The following is a 15,290-nucleotide window of genomic DNA, read 5'->3' as shown; positions in this document are numbered from 1 at the left end:
CTGAACAATAGCTAACGTACGTTTGCTCCATTTGGAGTGTGTGGCGTAGTGCATGCGTGACATATTTATAGAGGAGTGGTGAATTTAAAACCTGTAACTCTCTACTATTTGTCAACTGGTCGATCAGTACCAGGCGTTTCAGTTTAATTTACTCTGCTCGTTCAGTACGTTTTTACGTACTGAATGCAGCCCTGGTTATCCTGTCGCGTTATGTAAAAACAGTAGGGGGATATGAAAAGATGTATGCAAAAAAACATGCTCGTATTCAATCACAATAACAAATATTTTTTATTTGTTTTTAAATCCACATGTGGATAAATATCTGAGATATTTAGAAAAACGAGTGCTTTATTTTCAAAGGTACCATATTGCACAAACAGGAAGTTCTCAGTCTTTTGGATACGTCATTCCGTCGAATGAGGAAGGGGACGTCATCGTAAGCTGTGTGAGTTGGAAGGTCTGTGAAATATGTAAAATGATGTCTCATAATGTTGATATTTCATTATCTATTTCAACAATATGAATGAAATCGACCATTTTAATGCATAGTGTAAATGTTATATAAACCATGGTGATGATTGCTTATTTTTTTGTCCGGATTCCCCGACTGGTTGGAGTAAACGTTAGCTTGTTCACGTAGCTAGCTAGGATAGTTACCATTAATACATGATTCACATGACCGAGGCTTACTCACTAGTCATCACACCAATCCCTTGTAAAGCTGTTACATGTTTTTGCATGCAGGACTGGTGGCGCCCTTTACTTTATCGGTCTCCAAATATCCGGACTATTCAGATGTTTGGTGTGTGGTGTTGGCGTGGTGTTCTGCTGCATTGGCTTTGCATACCCCTCTCTTAATTTTAACTGTCAGCGCTCTGCCGATTAAAGAACCCCGCTGAACTATGTTAAAATCTCACCCTACACTGTCTTATGCAGACTGGTATAAATAGAAGCAGTGGTTCTCCAACATATCTGGACCCCACAGCCGTTTTATGAATTTGAACTTCTCCATAGTTAACTCACGTAACTCATTTATCCAAGCCCCCTGGTTAGGGAAAGGTGTGCTAGGTCATGATTTCAATAACATTTTGCAATGATTGATGGTCCAGAGAACATTTTGGAGAACACCTGAATGAGAGTATAAAACGGTCTGCCTTGTTGCATTCCAGCTACCTGTTGCTCTATCTTGGTTTGTTGGCCGAAGTAAGCTATATCCTCGAAGCATGAAGGTTCCAACAAATACTTCCTGGGCGATTATTTGATATGAAACAAAATTTCTTGGAGAGATGCACATCAGAGGAGATATAATCAATATTTAACTTTTGATTAATTTGAGGAGCAAAACATTTCTTTAAACAACAAAGTATTTTCTAAACTCAAACAAAGCCCCTGAAACTGGACACAGAAATTCCATTAACTTCTTTTGTCCAAGTTCTGACAACGATAATTCTGCCAAATATAGGTTAGTTAGGGCCCCTTACTCAAGTTATCAATGAATCATTGCATTGAATGAAAAAGAAATAGCCCAAGTAATCATGTAGTTCGCAAAAAAGTATAACAAATCAAAATATGTTATTCAAAGAAGAGGCATTGCTAGGATCACAATAAAGCCCAGGCCTAATGACGGCACTGCTTCAAAGTAGTCACCCTTTGCCTTGATGACAGCTTTGCACACTCTTGGCGTTCTCTCAACCGGTTTCATGAGCTAACTGCCTTCTTCATGAATACCTTTTGAATCAGTAGGTGTGTCCAAACCTTTAACTGGTACTGTACAGTATGTGGTACCTGGCTATGAGTACAGTAGGTGTGTCCAAACCTTCAACTGGTACTGTACAGTATGTGGTACCTGGATATGAGTACAGTAGGTGTGTCCAAACCTTCAACTGGTACTGTACAGTATGTGGTACCTGGATATGAGTACAGTAGGTGTGTCCAAACCTTCAACTGGTACTGTACAGTATGTGGTACCTGGATATGGGTACAGTAGGTGTCCAAACCTTTTGACTGGTACTGTACAGTATGTGGTACCTGGATATGAGTACAGTAGGTGTCCAAACCTTTAACTGGTACTGTACTACTGACAGACACTTGTTTTTCTAATGCTTTTCCACAGGGGTTGCAGTTGGAAGATGTCGTGGATAAGGGAAGGTGAATTAAACCTGATTGAGAAGCTCACAGCCAACATACTGAAGGTAGGATAACTGTAGGATCAATTTCCAGGCAAGTTACAAGGGCCTTTCTTTTCGGATTTACTCCTGTCATCCTTTCTTTATGTACTAGTCTGGACCAATGCCGAAACATGTGGCTTTCATCATGGATGGCAACCGGCGCTACGCTCGCAAGAGGCAGGTGGAGCGTCAAGAGGGACACACGCAGGGATTCGACAAACTGGCGGAGGTGAGGCCTGGGTTCCTTAATGGCTGGTAATTGATCTTTTTATCGGAGTGGTTTAAAAAAGAAAAAGTCCTCTTGTTGCATAATGTTTATTCTAATGATTTCACATTGGCATTACCGATGAGAGAACGCTCTTCCCTCAGACACTACGCTGGTGCCTGAACCTTAACATCCTTGAGGTCACGGTGTACGCCTTCAGCATCGAGAACTTCAAGCGGTCCAAAGATGAGGTGGATGGCCTAATGGAGCTGGCCAAGCAGAAGTTCATCAAACTTCTGGAGGAACAGTGAGTGTCATTAAAGATACGTACGTGTGGGTGTCCCAGACAGAGAGTGGGAAGACAAAGCTGTGTAGCCTCCTGCTAAAATATTTGTATATTCTCGGCCGCCAGCAGAACAGGGGAGACACAGTACCTTCGGAAAGGATTCAGAGCACTTCACTTTTCCCACATTTTGTTGTGTTATAAATAAAAAATAAATGGCCGTGTCATGTACATAGGAGTTCAGAATCTTTATTCAGTACTGTAGAATTGCCTTTGTCAGATTGAATGGGAAGTGTCTGTGAACTGCGATCTTCAGGTGTTCATTTGGGTTCAGGATGGGATTTTGTCCGGGCCACACAAGGACATTAACATACTTGTCCCGAAGCTACCTCAGTGAGTCCTGTGCAATCTAGATCAGGTTTCCTTCAGACCTCTCTGTATTTTGCTCCGTTAATCCATCCCACAATCTTGACCAGTCTGCCAGTCACTGCCAATGACAAGCATGCCCACAGTATGCTCCCGCCACCATGTTTGACTGAGTGACCAGTACCTTATTTTAGCACTTGGTGTAGAACTTGGCATTCTGGTCGCTTAATGCAGATCATTTTTTTCCTGAGTCCTTCAGGCGCATGAAATATGCCTTTTACTCAAGATTGGCTTCTGTACAGCTATTCTGCCATACTGACCTGACTGATGTTGTGCTGTGACAATGGTTGCTCTTCTAGCAGGTACTCCCATCTCTGCAGTGAAACTGTGAAGCTCTGTTAGGGTGGCCACTGGGTTTTTGGTCACCTCCCTCACCAAGACCATTATTGCCTGGTTACCTAGTGTTGCCAGACTGCAAGCTCTAAGAATAGTCTAGGTGGTTTCAAATTACTTCCATTTCACAGTGAAGCCCAATCCACTCTGGGGAACTTTCAGTGCTTTAGCAATTTTTATGAACTTTTCCCAGAATTCTATCTCTGAGGTCCACAGAGTTCATTGGACTGTATTTGTTGGTGTTTGCTTTGACATGCACTTTGATGTGTGGGACATTAAATAGTCAGGTGTTTCTATCTGAATCGTGTACAATCAATAGAAATTGCCGCATAGGAACTCCAATCAAGTTCTAGAGACATCCCAAGGATGATCAACAGACTGAGGATTAATCTGAGCTCCCATTACTGTGATGGCAAAGGAGGAATACTTGTATTTGAGATATTTCAGTTTTTCATTTTCAATAAGTCAGTATAAAAATGTGGTTTTGCTTTACCATTATGAAGTATTGTGTGTAGACTGACTAAAATATATTCAAATTAAGTCTATAACACAAGAAAATGTGGAGAAAATAAAGGGGTCTGAATGATTTCACAACTGCACTGTCTGCATTTTCTTTTAAGTTAGAAACGGAATGTTTCAGTTATTTACTGGACTGTCTCCGTTCTCCTCCAGGGAGAACCTGGAGAAGCATGGAGTGTGTATCCGGGTGTTGGGAGATCTGACCTTACTTCCATTGGACCTGCAGCAGCACATAGCCCGGGCTGTGGTCGCCACCAGGTCCCATAACAAGTAGGTCTTGCTACTCTTCAGTTCACATACAGTAGGTGGTGTGTTTCCAGGCATCTGAAATGCAATTTAGCCTTTAACTTGCCCAAATATCATAAACCCCTAGAGCCCTTAAACTCAACTCTGGACTTTGAAGCAAGTTCCACTTGTTTTGTCATTGCAACCCTCTAATCAGGGACCTTCTTAGACCTAGGATACCAGGTGAGTGCAATTAATGAGGTAGAACAGAAAACCAGCAGGCTCTGGCCCTCATAGGGTATGAGTTGAGTTCCCCTGCTCTTGATTCATTTCTAATGCCATTGTTCTGATGTTATGTTGTGCTTCCTGCAAAAAAGAGTGTACATGTTTTTTTCAAAATGGAAAATGTCATAGGAACCGAGACTCGGAGGGGTAAGTTGAAGATATTGACGATATCTTGGCTAATCAAGGGAAGATGGGAATAAAATAACAGAAGTAAACGTTAAATTAATGTGTGAAATGTAGTTCATTTTGGTTTTATGCTTTCAGAACCAGTACAGTAATATGTAATCAGATGAGATAATAATAGCAGTTAGTTTCATCACGTAACAATGTTGACTGTGTCACTGTGACTCACTGCTTAAAGTCAACTGCTTTCTGTGTCTAACAGATTTGCCACAGACTTGTCTTTCTCTCTTCCTGTTACTGAAATCATGTATTATCATTTTTTTTCCTTTAATGATGACGCCACTGTGGTGTTTTTGGTGTTAGGAATAAAGAGTTTAAGATCACGTTTTTCTGTAAAGATTTTTCACATTTCACACCTAATCTGAAACCATTGCAGGATGAGCAGTGGAGGCAGCAGCTTTCATCCGCTGGTCAACCTAGGCTCCTGCATGGCATTACGGTTTATATGCAGAGCAGCGTGTAAATATTAGTTATATAATGTAATCTCTGTATGAATGTATGGATGGGCATCTCATATGTTGTCTGTAATGTGTTCGTGCATGTATAATCACTCATTTATTAACAGCCTGCCCTCTTCGGCCAACAGATGTTTTCTGAATGTGTGCTTCGCCTACACCTCACGACATGAAATAGCCAATGCAGTCAGGGAGATGGCTTGGGGAGTGGAGCAGGGTCACATCAAATCCAGGTGAAGTACTTCCACAGAGATTCAGAAGAGGAATTTTGTATCAACAGGAGAATGCAGTCTGTTAAACCTGTTAAATGTAAAACATTAGTTTTCTGTCCTTGGCAGTTCCTTGGTTAATTTGTTGCTCTTGTCTCTGTCGTGTCCAGTGATGTGTCAGAGGCCTTGTTGAGTCAGTGTCTGTATAGTAGTAACTCTCCCAACCCAGACCTGCTCATTCGCACATCCGGAGAGGTGCGCCTCAGTGACTTCCTGCTGTGGCAGGTACGTACAGCGATGAACGCTTATTAAAATGCTAATGATTGCAGCATCTTCTCTTGCATTAACTTTGATAAGGACCTACTTCCTTTTCAGTGTCTTAGGACAGAAAGACACTCTTATTCTCAGGGCTTGTTCATTATACTTCTAGGTTGTACTGTAGAGCATTCCATTCCATCTATTAGATGTATCCCAGAGCTAGCACACCTGAATCAACTTATCTAATTAACAAAAACTTACCTGTTGAATCAGGTTAGCTAGCTCTGGGATACATCTAATATATGGAATGTCTTGGTGGGCCCCAGGAGAGGTTTGGGAACCGCTGCTGGAGAGTATTATCCTTGATCCTTTTGATATGAGGGCAATGTTAATAGAACGTTGCAGGCAGAAATGTAATATATTTGTTGTGTGTGGTGTCCTTCAGACATCCCACTCCTGCTTGGTGTTCCAGTCAGTTCTGTGGCCAGAATACACATTCTGGAACCTGTGTGAGGCCATCCTGCAGTATCAGCTCAACTACAGACCTCTTCAGGTACGTTCTGTCCCTGTGATGCATTGAGAAATTACAATATTATCTGATGATTCATTATTTACTTTGTGTTGTTGGCTCATCTTGGACATATGAGAAATTGTAGTTAATTGCAGTTATAGGTAGAAACACGTAGAAACTTGAAATTGGGTGTCATGTTCATAGTCTTCCGTTTTTAGATTTTAACACTGAAACACTATGGAATTTTCCTTAGAAGAACACCGACAAATCCTTCACCATAAAAAAATGATAATAAAAGTCACGTGGGATCCTTGGCGTCACTTGTTGGCATGGCTGAAATGAAATTCCCTTCCTACCCAGTATCACATTAAAATGAAAAAGTAAAAAACGAAATATTTTCGAGACCCCTGGCTAAAATAACCACACATTAACTTACTTACAAGAACAACAAACATAAAACAGAGAGAAAAACAGCCCCCGCACTTCATTATACACTGTGGATGTTATCTTAGTTTAAACATCATTCAATATCATTAAAGATCCTGTCATTTGTAGACCTTTTTGTAGCACATTGTAGGTTTAGCGTAAGGAGTACTGGGGTGTTTTTTCCCCTTTGTGCAGTTCGGGCCTTAGGCGGCGTCAAGAAAGTACTCTTCTGAAAGTGCTGGCAATATTTATCACTCATCAGCTGGCCTATTTATGAATGCAGGTAAAATGGAGGCTGCCTAAGAATGTCCTTGTACATTTAAACACACCAGTGGCAATACTTAATCTGTGCTGAGATTTAACACCAGACCACTGATATTTATATGATAAAGTGAAGGATATTGTAACAAACCTCAGCGCTGCATGGTACACAGTGTTCAGCAGGCACATGAAAGCAGGTGACCCTGGGAGTTCAGCCCACCCACTCAGATTGAGCAACAAAAAATATATGTATTCTTCTGTAGACCTTTGTTATGAAATTGAGTAATAATTGATTTTGTATAGGTTAACTGAAGAAAAATGTAAAACATTGATGATTGTTGAAATAATTGGTGGGTTCTGGCACCTGACCTGACTCAGGCTATTCACCCATTAGTGTTTTTTCTTTGGAAGCTACTCATATGAGTTAGAAAAATAAAACGAAGACATTAATAATTAAAATAAATGAAAGCAAATGGGAGATTGACAGACGGATCGGTGCAGCTTCTGCAGTAATGCAGTCGATGTATCGGTCTGTCGTGGTGAAGAAAGAGCTGAGCCCCTCCCCATCCTCACTTCTGACAGGCCCATCGCCTCTGGGATGCTCTTTTTATACCCAATCAGGTTGATGACTTCTTGCCAATTGACCTAATTATTTGTGAGATATTTTTTTCCGGACCGCGTAAACGGAGCTGGCTAAGAAGAGCGGATATCTCTTCCTGAATGACTGACTACCCCCTTGTTAAATAATATATTGGTTAGAGATGCAGACTTGTGAACTATAGGTCCCGAGTTCGTATCTCCTCGCAGGCGAAGTGATGTACACATTATGAATTATTCCATATAGACGAAAAACTTCACTGGCTAAAACCATTAATATCTACATTATAGTAAGCCTGAAATAAAACAGTTTACTGTTTCTGGTGGATTTTCGAAGTATGCATCCGTTCATGAGTTTTGGGTTAGGATAGACAAACACATTTGCTGGTTTAAAACGTAGTTCAGTTATAGTAAGCCTTAATTGAAAATGTATACGAATATATTGCAACTGTTTCTGGCATGGGAAAGTTCATCTTCAGTCTTGCAAGCAATTGCTAAATTCATATGATTATTCCTAGGAAGTTAGTAGATACTAGTAAGCCTATTACTGGCTAATAAGCTGTTAAAACGGCCAGTGGCAAAAGCAATACAGTTCATAGACGCAAGGGGGAAGGTAAACTTAATAAGAAACATGAGTCAGTTTAACACAATCCTCAATGGAGTCTAGGGACTGCTGAAACGTATAATACCGTGGCGTTGTGGTTAAAGACAGTGCCTCTCATGTGGAAGACCAAAGTTTGAATCAATTGAGAACAAAGACATTTATTAATTATTTCTGGTAGATTCCACGATTCTATCATCTTTTCACTTGATGAAAAGGTTAGTTATCATGGCATTTATTCATAGTTACTGTATAAATGTCATACACGAATGAAAGAAAAATGTATGATTTGCCTTGAAAGAAAAAAATACGTTCTTATGACATGAAATAGCTTTGGCAGACTTTTTAGAAATTGCTCAATTCTTATGACTATTCCAGTAAGTTAATAGATACGGATAAAGCATAATACTGGCTAATACGCTGTTAAAATGGTCAGTGGGCAACAGCATACATAGATGCTATTTGTGGGGGAGGTAAACTTAGTAAGAAATGTTAGTCAGTTTAACTGTATCAGTGTCATTCACAAATGGCCAATGAACTATTAAAACTGCCAGTGGTAAGAGAGGATTTGTTCAGGATATACAGAAGCCTCTTGTCTATATTGACAATCGGCAAATGTACAGCTCCATGGTGTAGAGGATAACGACACCGCCTTACACGTGGGTGACCTGGGTTAGAATCTCGAGATGGCAGCTCTTTCTATTGCGGGCCGGCTGAACTAGGCTTGTCTGGTTTCTTGATTTTTTAGCTTTACACAACTTTTTTTTTTTCTCTTGTCCTGGCTTTTTTGAAACATGTTGCCTGCATCAAATTCAAAGTGGGCATACATTTTTCAAGAAATAATAAAATGTTTTGGTTTTCTTGGTGCTATTTTCTATTGAGGTTTAAATAATTTGCACATCATTGTATTCTCTTTTTATTTACATTTTACACTGCGTCACAACTTTTTATTTTGGAAAAGGGGTTGTAGTTTAATACTTCAATAATACCTTGTATGTTAAATCATCCCAGTTAGTGTTATAATTCTAAGACATTAATAATTCCAAGTGAAAGCAAAAGGCCATATTGTTTTTAGAAGTAGAAACACCACTGTATTGCTCAGAAGACCAAACTCTTGCAAGATTAGTAAATGTCATGTCATTTTAAAATGTTAAGAAAATATAGGTCAGTTTGCTACTGAAAAACAGTCACAATGTTGTGAAAGTGATTATGTTCTGGTTCCATGTGTTCTAAATTTGGAGTTCCAGTTAGCAAAGTCTCCACCCTCAAAGATAACTCTCTGCCATTCTTTTAAGCTTTCTGCACTTCAATCTTTGCAACTTGGCTAACTCATCAGCTGAAAATGACTCCGGTTTTGCAATGTTTGAGGGGCCCATGCTCAACTGTTGATTTCAGTTTTCATAGTTTTATATGGGATTAAAATCTGGACACATTGCTCGCCCCTTTAGAACAGTCCTGTTTCTTTTTTTGCCCATCCTGCATGTTTTTTTTATTTCTGAGGTTGTTGTCCCACTGGACCCTAGTTTAAAAATTGCACTCTAAAACAGCTTGATCATCAGATGATTCCATTATGCTTTGCACACGTTCAAGTTCTTGAATGTGTGAAAAGCAAATACCTCCAAAATTTTATTGATCAAGCGGATATTTTCCCAGAAGGATGTTTTTTCAAAGTTCAATCTGGTTTATGTCTCTAACCATTGGGTCATCTTGGGCTTTATATCATTTAACTCTTACAGTGGGTACTGAAAGTATTCAGACCCCTTTACATTTTTCACTCTTTTTTTCATTGCAGCCATTTGCTAAAATCAAAAAAGTTAATTTTATTTCTCATGAACTCAGCACCCCATCTTGACAGAAAAAAACAGAAATGTAGAAATGTTTGCAAATTTATTAAAAAAGAAAAACTGAAATATCACATGGTCATAAGTATTCAGACCCTTTGCTCAGTATTGAGTAGAAGCACCCTTTTGAGCTAGTACAGCCATGAGTCTTCTTGGGAATGATGCAAGTTTTTCACACCTGGATTTGGGGATCCTCTGCCATTCTTCCTTGCAGATCCTCTCCAGTTCCGTCAGGTTGGATGGTGAACGTTGGTGGACAGCCATTTTCAGGTCTCTCCAGAGATTCTCAATTGGGTTTAGTTCAGGGCTCTGGCTGGGCCAGTCAAGAATGGTCACAGAGTTGTTCCGAAGCCACTCCTTTGTTATTTTAGCTGTGTGCTTATGGTCATTGTCTTGTTGGAAGGTGAACCTTCGGCCCAGTCTGAGGTCCTGAGCACTCTGGATGAGGTTTTCTTCCAGGATATCTCTGTACTTGGCCGCATAAATCTTTCCTTCAATTGCAACCATTCGTCCTGTCCCTGCAGCTGAAAAACACTCCCATAGCATGATGCTGCCACCACCATTTTTCACTGTTGGGATTATATTGGGCAGGTGATGAGCAGTGCCTGGTTTTCTCCACACATACCGCTTAGAATTAACGCCAAAAAGTAAAATCTTGGTCTCATCAGACCAGAGAATCTTATTTCTCATAGTCTGGGAGTCCTTCATGTGTTTTTTGGCAAACTCTATGCAGGCTTTCGTATGTCTTGCACTGAGGAGAGGCTTCCGTCGGGCCACTCTGCCATATAGCCCCGACTGGTGGAGGGCTGCAGTTATGGTTTACTTTGTGGAACTTTCTCCCATCTCCCTACTGCATCTCTGGAGCTCAGCCACAGTGATCTTTGGGTTCTTCTTTACCTCTCTCACCAAGGCTCTTCTCCCACAAATGCTCAGTTTGGCTGGACAGCCTGGTCTAGGAAGAGTTCTGGTCGTCCCAAACTTCTTCCATTTAAGGATTATGGAGGCCACTGCGCTCTTAGGAACCTTGAGTGCTGCAGAAATTATTTTTGTGCCTTGCCACAATTCTGTCTCTGAGCTCCTTGGGCAGTTCCTTCGACCTCATGATTCTCATTTGCTCTGACATGCACTGTGAGCTGTAAGGTCTTATATAGACAGGTGTGTGCCTTTCCTAATCAAGTCCAATCAGTTTAATTAAACACAGCAGGACTCCAATGAAGGAGTAGAACCATCTCAAGGAGGATCAGAAGTAATGGGCAGCATGTGAGTTAAATGAGTGTCACAACAAAGGGTCTGAATACATATGACCATGTGATATTTCAGTTTTTTGCTAAGATTTCTACATTTCTGTTTTTTTCTGTCAAGATGGGGTGCTGAGTGTACATTCATGAGAAATAAAATGAACTTTTTGGATTTTAGCAAATGGCTGCAATGAAACAAAGAGTGAAAAATGTAAAGGGGTCTGAATACTTTCCGTACCCACTGTATGGTTTAAGTGTCCAGTGGATGGTGTAGTCTGAGTCTGTTCAGTTCACCTTGTAGATATTTAGTAGTTGTACAAGTGCTAAATATCTACAAGGTGAGTACTGGGATGTTTTTCCCCCTTTGTGCAGTTTGAGCCTTAGGCGGCGTCAAGGAAATGTTCTTCTGGACGTGCTGGCAATATCTATCACTCGTCAGCTGGTAAATTTTACAAATTTGTACCAATATTTATAAATATAGATGAACAACTAGAGGTCCAAGATCACAAGACAGTGGCACCTCTATCTGTAGAGTTAACATATCACATGCAGAAATACGGTTGTCTGTTACTCAAGTAAAAAATATCTCATTAAAAAATCCTATAGAAAACACTATACAAAGTAGAAAATAACTAGTATTTGAGTGTCAGAATGAACACATTGAATCACTTTGACTGGACCAGAAAAATGTAAACCTAGTTTCATAAGTGTAACCAATACGTTAAGAATTATGTACAGTGAAATGCATATCAGACGCTGTTTCCTATTGGTTTGGATTTTGCCTGTGTTTCTTAGCCTCCAAATGCTTTTATCGTGATCGCCAAGCTGTATAATGACAAATGGCATTACATACATTTTATGTGACATATTTAGGTTCAGTTGTAACAATCTTGCATTTTCCTTTTGGAAATCACAGGTAAATATTTAGGATTACATTTAATAGCACATGCTATCAAACCCACATAACCAGCATCTTTCAAAACACATCAGAGACATCACCCAACAACATCATATACCATCCCTATTGTCATACATCATTTCTACGATTGAACATCTTTCTCTGTCATCTAAACTAATGCAAGTACTGTACATAACACTCACAAGCACTGGAAGAATGGAACTGGACCAAATCTGAATCTAAACATACAGTAGGTGTTTATAGCTATTTCAGATTTGGCCCAGTCCAGATGTCTGTGGATGTTGAAATAAAGGCTAGGGCCAAAGGAACAACCAAGCAAAAAAATGTCTGTTGGCAACAGAGTGAATATCGGGGCTGTAGTAATTAGCTAAGCATTATGTGAGTGAAAGTTTCTGAAGACAAAACATGGAATTATTTGAGTTTGCTAGATGCTTAGCGTGACAGAAAAATATGCAGATGTAGTGTAGTCCACCAGTATTTGGGCCAGTAAGTTTGATTGTGTTGGCAGTACATTGGAATTTAAATGATTCAATGTTGTTGCTGTAAATAAGAATGTTTTTAGCATGCTTACCTAGTAAAATAAATGTAAAACAAATTACGACGGGGAGTTTCAGCTTTAATTTGGTTTCATTGTCATATTCAATAAACATTTACAAATGACATCACCATGTATACATAGTCGCCCCGTATTAAGGGAACCAAAAGCAGACAATTGGACAACAGCTGTCTCTTATTAGGCAGGTGTGTTTGCATTATTGGTGCATAACCAAGACACATGTCAATGTCCAGTCTTGATTCTAAGATTTGCATTTGGAGTTAGTTAATGGTATCTGACAACACAGAACCAAGTAAGTGTCTCTGCAATACAAGCTGGCCATCATGGTGCAAATAAATCAATCGATCAATCAGAAACATAGCCAAAACAAGAGCGTGGCAAAAAAAAAAAAACAGTAACTAAAAATGGCTACAGCACAGGCCTGGCATAGCATCATTAGAGAAGATACACAGCAGCTGGTGTTGTCTATAGGTTGCAGATTTCAGGCAGTCATCAAATGCAAAGGACTTGCAAACAAGTATTAAATATGACAAATTACTTTTGGACCCCTAAAATGGAGTGGACAATGTAAACAAAAGGACTTTAATTCCTACATTGTTCAGATTATTATGGATGTAAATACCTTCAAATTATTGCTCACAGTCTGCACTTTGACATCTTAGTGATTGTTTCATTTTAAATCCAATGTGTTGCAGTAGAGAGCCAAAACAAAAAAGAATTCTCTCTATCAAAATACTTACGGACAACACTATGTATTCTTTTCTATAAGTAGGGCTACAAAGAAAGACTTGACTGTGCGCCTAGTAAGGGGTGCGATTGGTGATGTCTGGTGTATTTTATTCTTAGTCTTTTATTTTATCTGGTATGTTTGTCAGTAGTTTCATCAATCATGTTTTATTGCACCCAAGGGTTCTATAAAGTAGGCTACTAAATGTAAGCCCTGTTATTTGACAGAGTTCTCAGAATGAAGAGGTAAATTGTGCCCAGTCAACCCAAATGTATCAATTAAAATGTGCATGTCTTGGAATATATATACTTTTACAAATGAAATGGGGACATACTGTTGATCTACCACATTGTTAGTGAAAGTGTACAGTTTTACAGACAGTCCAGCACGGGCAGGGGGATTTAGAGATTCCCGTACATGCACATAAAAAATGGGCCGTCTTTTCTCTTTAATCTTTTAAAGCCATTTGCACATGGTTTGAATGAAACCGCTAGTCACGTTTCTTATCGGTTGTCTTTGGGACAAAAAGTAATCCTGCCCATTCTGGCGATTGCAAAGCCTATTCTACCCACCGGAGTGTTTTGTTTACCTGCCCTTGCATTTAAGCAACTGTTCATTTCAACCCCTGTATATATTCTGATATAGAAACACTGTTACTGTACAAGCTAAATAAATGAACTTTGAAAACAACTCACTGCACATCTATGTGGTTAGTACAGTCCCATGAAGGCCAATGTCTGCACACTGGTTCCCATTATATACCTCTAGTAGAAGTATTGTAACAACTGTGTGAAACCCCATCCTCTGCGTGAATGACTTTAGATGTTAAAATGTCTTGCAGAAAGCCAGAGACCAACACCAAGAGGACCAGGCCATTCAGCAGCTGGAGGCAGACCGGGCCTGTGTAGCAGAACTCATACAGCACTGTGGCAATGGAAACCCACTCGATGCCCAGAGGAGACAGGAAGCACTGCTCCAATACACTGCCAGCCGAGAGGAAAGGGTTCAGGACTTCCTTTGCGCACTCCAGCACAAGAGAGACTCGTTCTTTACTGACTTAACCAGCCAGGCTGCTCTCATTTAGAGGGTATGTAGGGAGTGACGGTGCTCCCCATCTTGGCTTGGGGGAGCACCGTCTCCTGAAGAGAACCTGGTTGGAAATGTCTTATTTTGTATGAGTGATTTGTATGAAGATAAGGCCATTTTACCCCTATGGGGCTGTTTGTAGTCTGTATTTATGTTTGTAGTCTGATCAATACCTAATAAAAAGATGGTCAAATGGTAAATCTATGTTGTTCTGTGAAATGGGTCCATCAAATGCAGGCTGGATATTGGTTTAGAATGGCCCAGTCCTTTGGATAGATGCAAAATGGAATCAGTCAATTAAAGTACTGAGTGGTTATTACTGTGCAGTGTATTTAATGGTAATGAATGCATATATTCTTTTAATATATGCATGTCTTTTTTCACTGGTTTTATGCAGACAGCCTAAATTCTGATCATAGTTTCACATCTTGGTCTTTTGACCAATTGCATTTGACAAACCTCAAATACCTGGATCTTTACTTGGGCACTATGCTGTACAAACAAAGGTCTTCTATCAGAACTTTTCAATCTCTGTCAAGACTATCTGCTAATGTAATTGGTCAAAGGATACATTTCTGGAAAAGAAAATATAATTAGGATGCCGGTATATATTTTATCTTACAAAATGGATTTATGTTCATTGTGTTCAGTGTTTCTTCATTCTGCATTCCATTGGTCCAATCCCAAATCGACCCTTAAGCCCTCCAACCTGTGTATTTACTAGTTTAATCAGTCTGTTAATAGCACCCCTTTCCCTGAGACCAGGTTATATTCACCATCACTGTATTAATAAAAGCGTCTGACATCTCCGCAAGAGCGTATGATGTAGGGCTTAGAGGTCGATTTGCGATTGGTACTAAAGTAAAATAAAAAATATCCTTGAGGTTACTATGGATGCACCAAGGAGGCTGCAGTGCTCCCTGCCGAGCCTTGGGAGAAACAACGCAACCTTGTACAGTGGAAGGGTATTGTTTTTAC

At 39.9% G+C, this 15,290-nt stretch overlaps 1 protein-coding gene across 2 annotated transcripts; it reads left to right on the top strand.

The window, feature by feature from the left end:
* Positions 1 to 351: 351 nt before the first annotated feature.
* On the top strand, positions 352 to 14,512 carry dhdds (dehydrodolichyl diphosphate synthase). 2 transcript variants are annotated; one of them, XM_010901052.3, is made up of 9 exons: positions 352 to 457; positions 2,114 to 2,192; positions 2,281 to 2,397; positions 2,538 to 2,680; positions 4,088 to 4,204; positions 5,214 to 5,315; positions 5,462 to 5,576; positions 5,995 to 6,102; positions 14,068 to 14,512. In XM_010901052.3, the coding sequence occupies exons 2-9, from the start codon at positions 2,130 to 2,132 to the stop codon at positions 14,308 to 14,310; spliced, it is 1,008 nt and encodes a 335-aa protein (XP_010899354.1). In that variant the 5' UTR covers positions 352 to 457; positions 2,114 to 2,129; the 3' UTR covers positions 14,311 to 14,512. The 2 variants fall into 2 exon arrangements, with proteins under 2 accessions (XP_010899354.1, XP_010899355.1); XM_010901053.4 differs by having other exon boundaries at positions 391 to 445.
* Positions 14,513 to 15,290: the final 778 nt, after the last annotated feature.

The sequence above is a fragment of the Esox lucius genome, chromosome 20, assembly GCF_011004845.1.
Source record: "Esox lucius isolate fEsoLuc1 chromosome 20, fEsoLuc1.pri, whole genome shotgun sequence".
Classification (NCBI taxonomy): domain Eukaryota; kingdom Metazoa; phylum Chordata; class Actinopteri; order Esociformes; family Esocidae; genus Esox; species Esox lucius.
The sequence above is the reverse complement of the archived record's forward strand: the minus strand, read 5'-3'. Positions and strand labels throughout refer to the sequence as shown.

Bases quoted from the DNA above. Each gene is read 5' to 3' on its own strand.
- dhdds (XM_010901052.3), top strand. From the start codon at position 2,130: ATGTCGTGGATAAGGGAAGGTGAATTAAACCTGATTGAGAAGCTCACA. The intron at 2,398-2,537 runs GTGAGGCCTGGG...CTCTTCCCTCAG, and splicing joins GATTCGACAAACTGGCGGAG to ACACTACGCTGGTGCCTGAA. The intron at 6,103-14,067 runs GTACGTTCTGTC...AATGTCTTGCAG, and splicing joins TCAACTACAGACCTCTTCAG to AAAGCCAGAGACCAACACCA.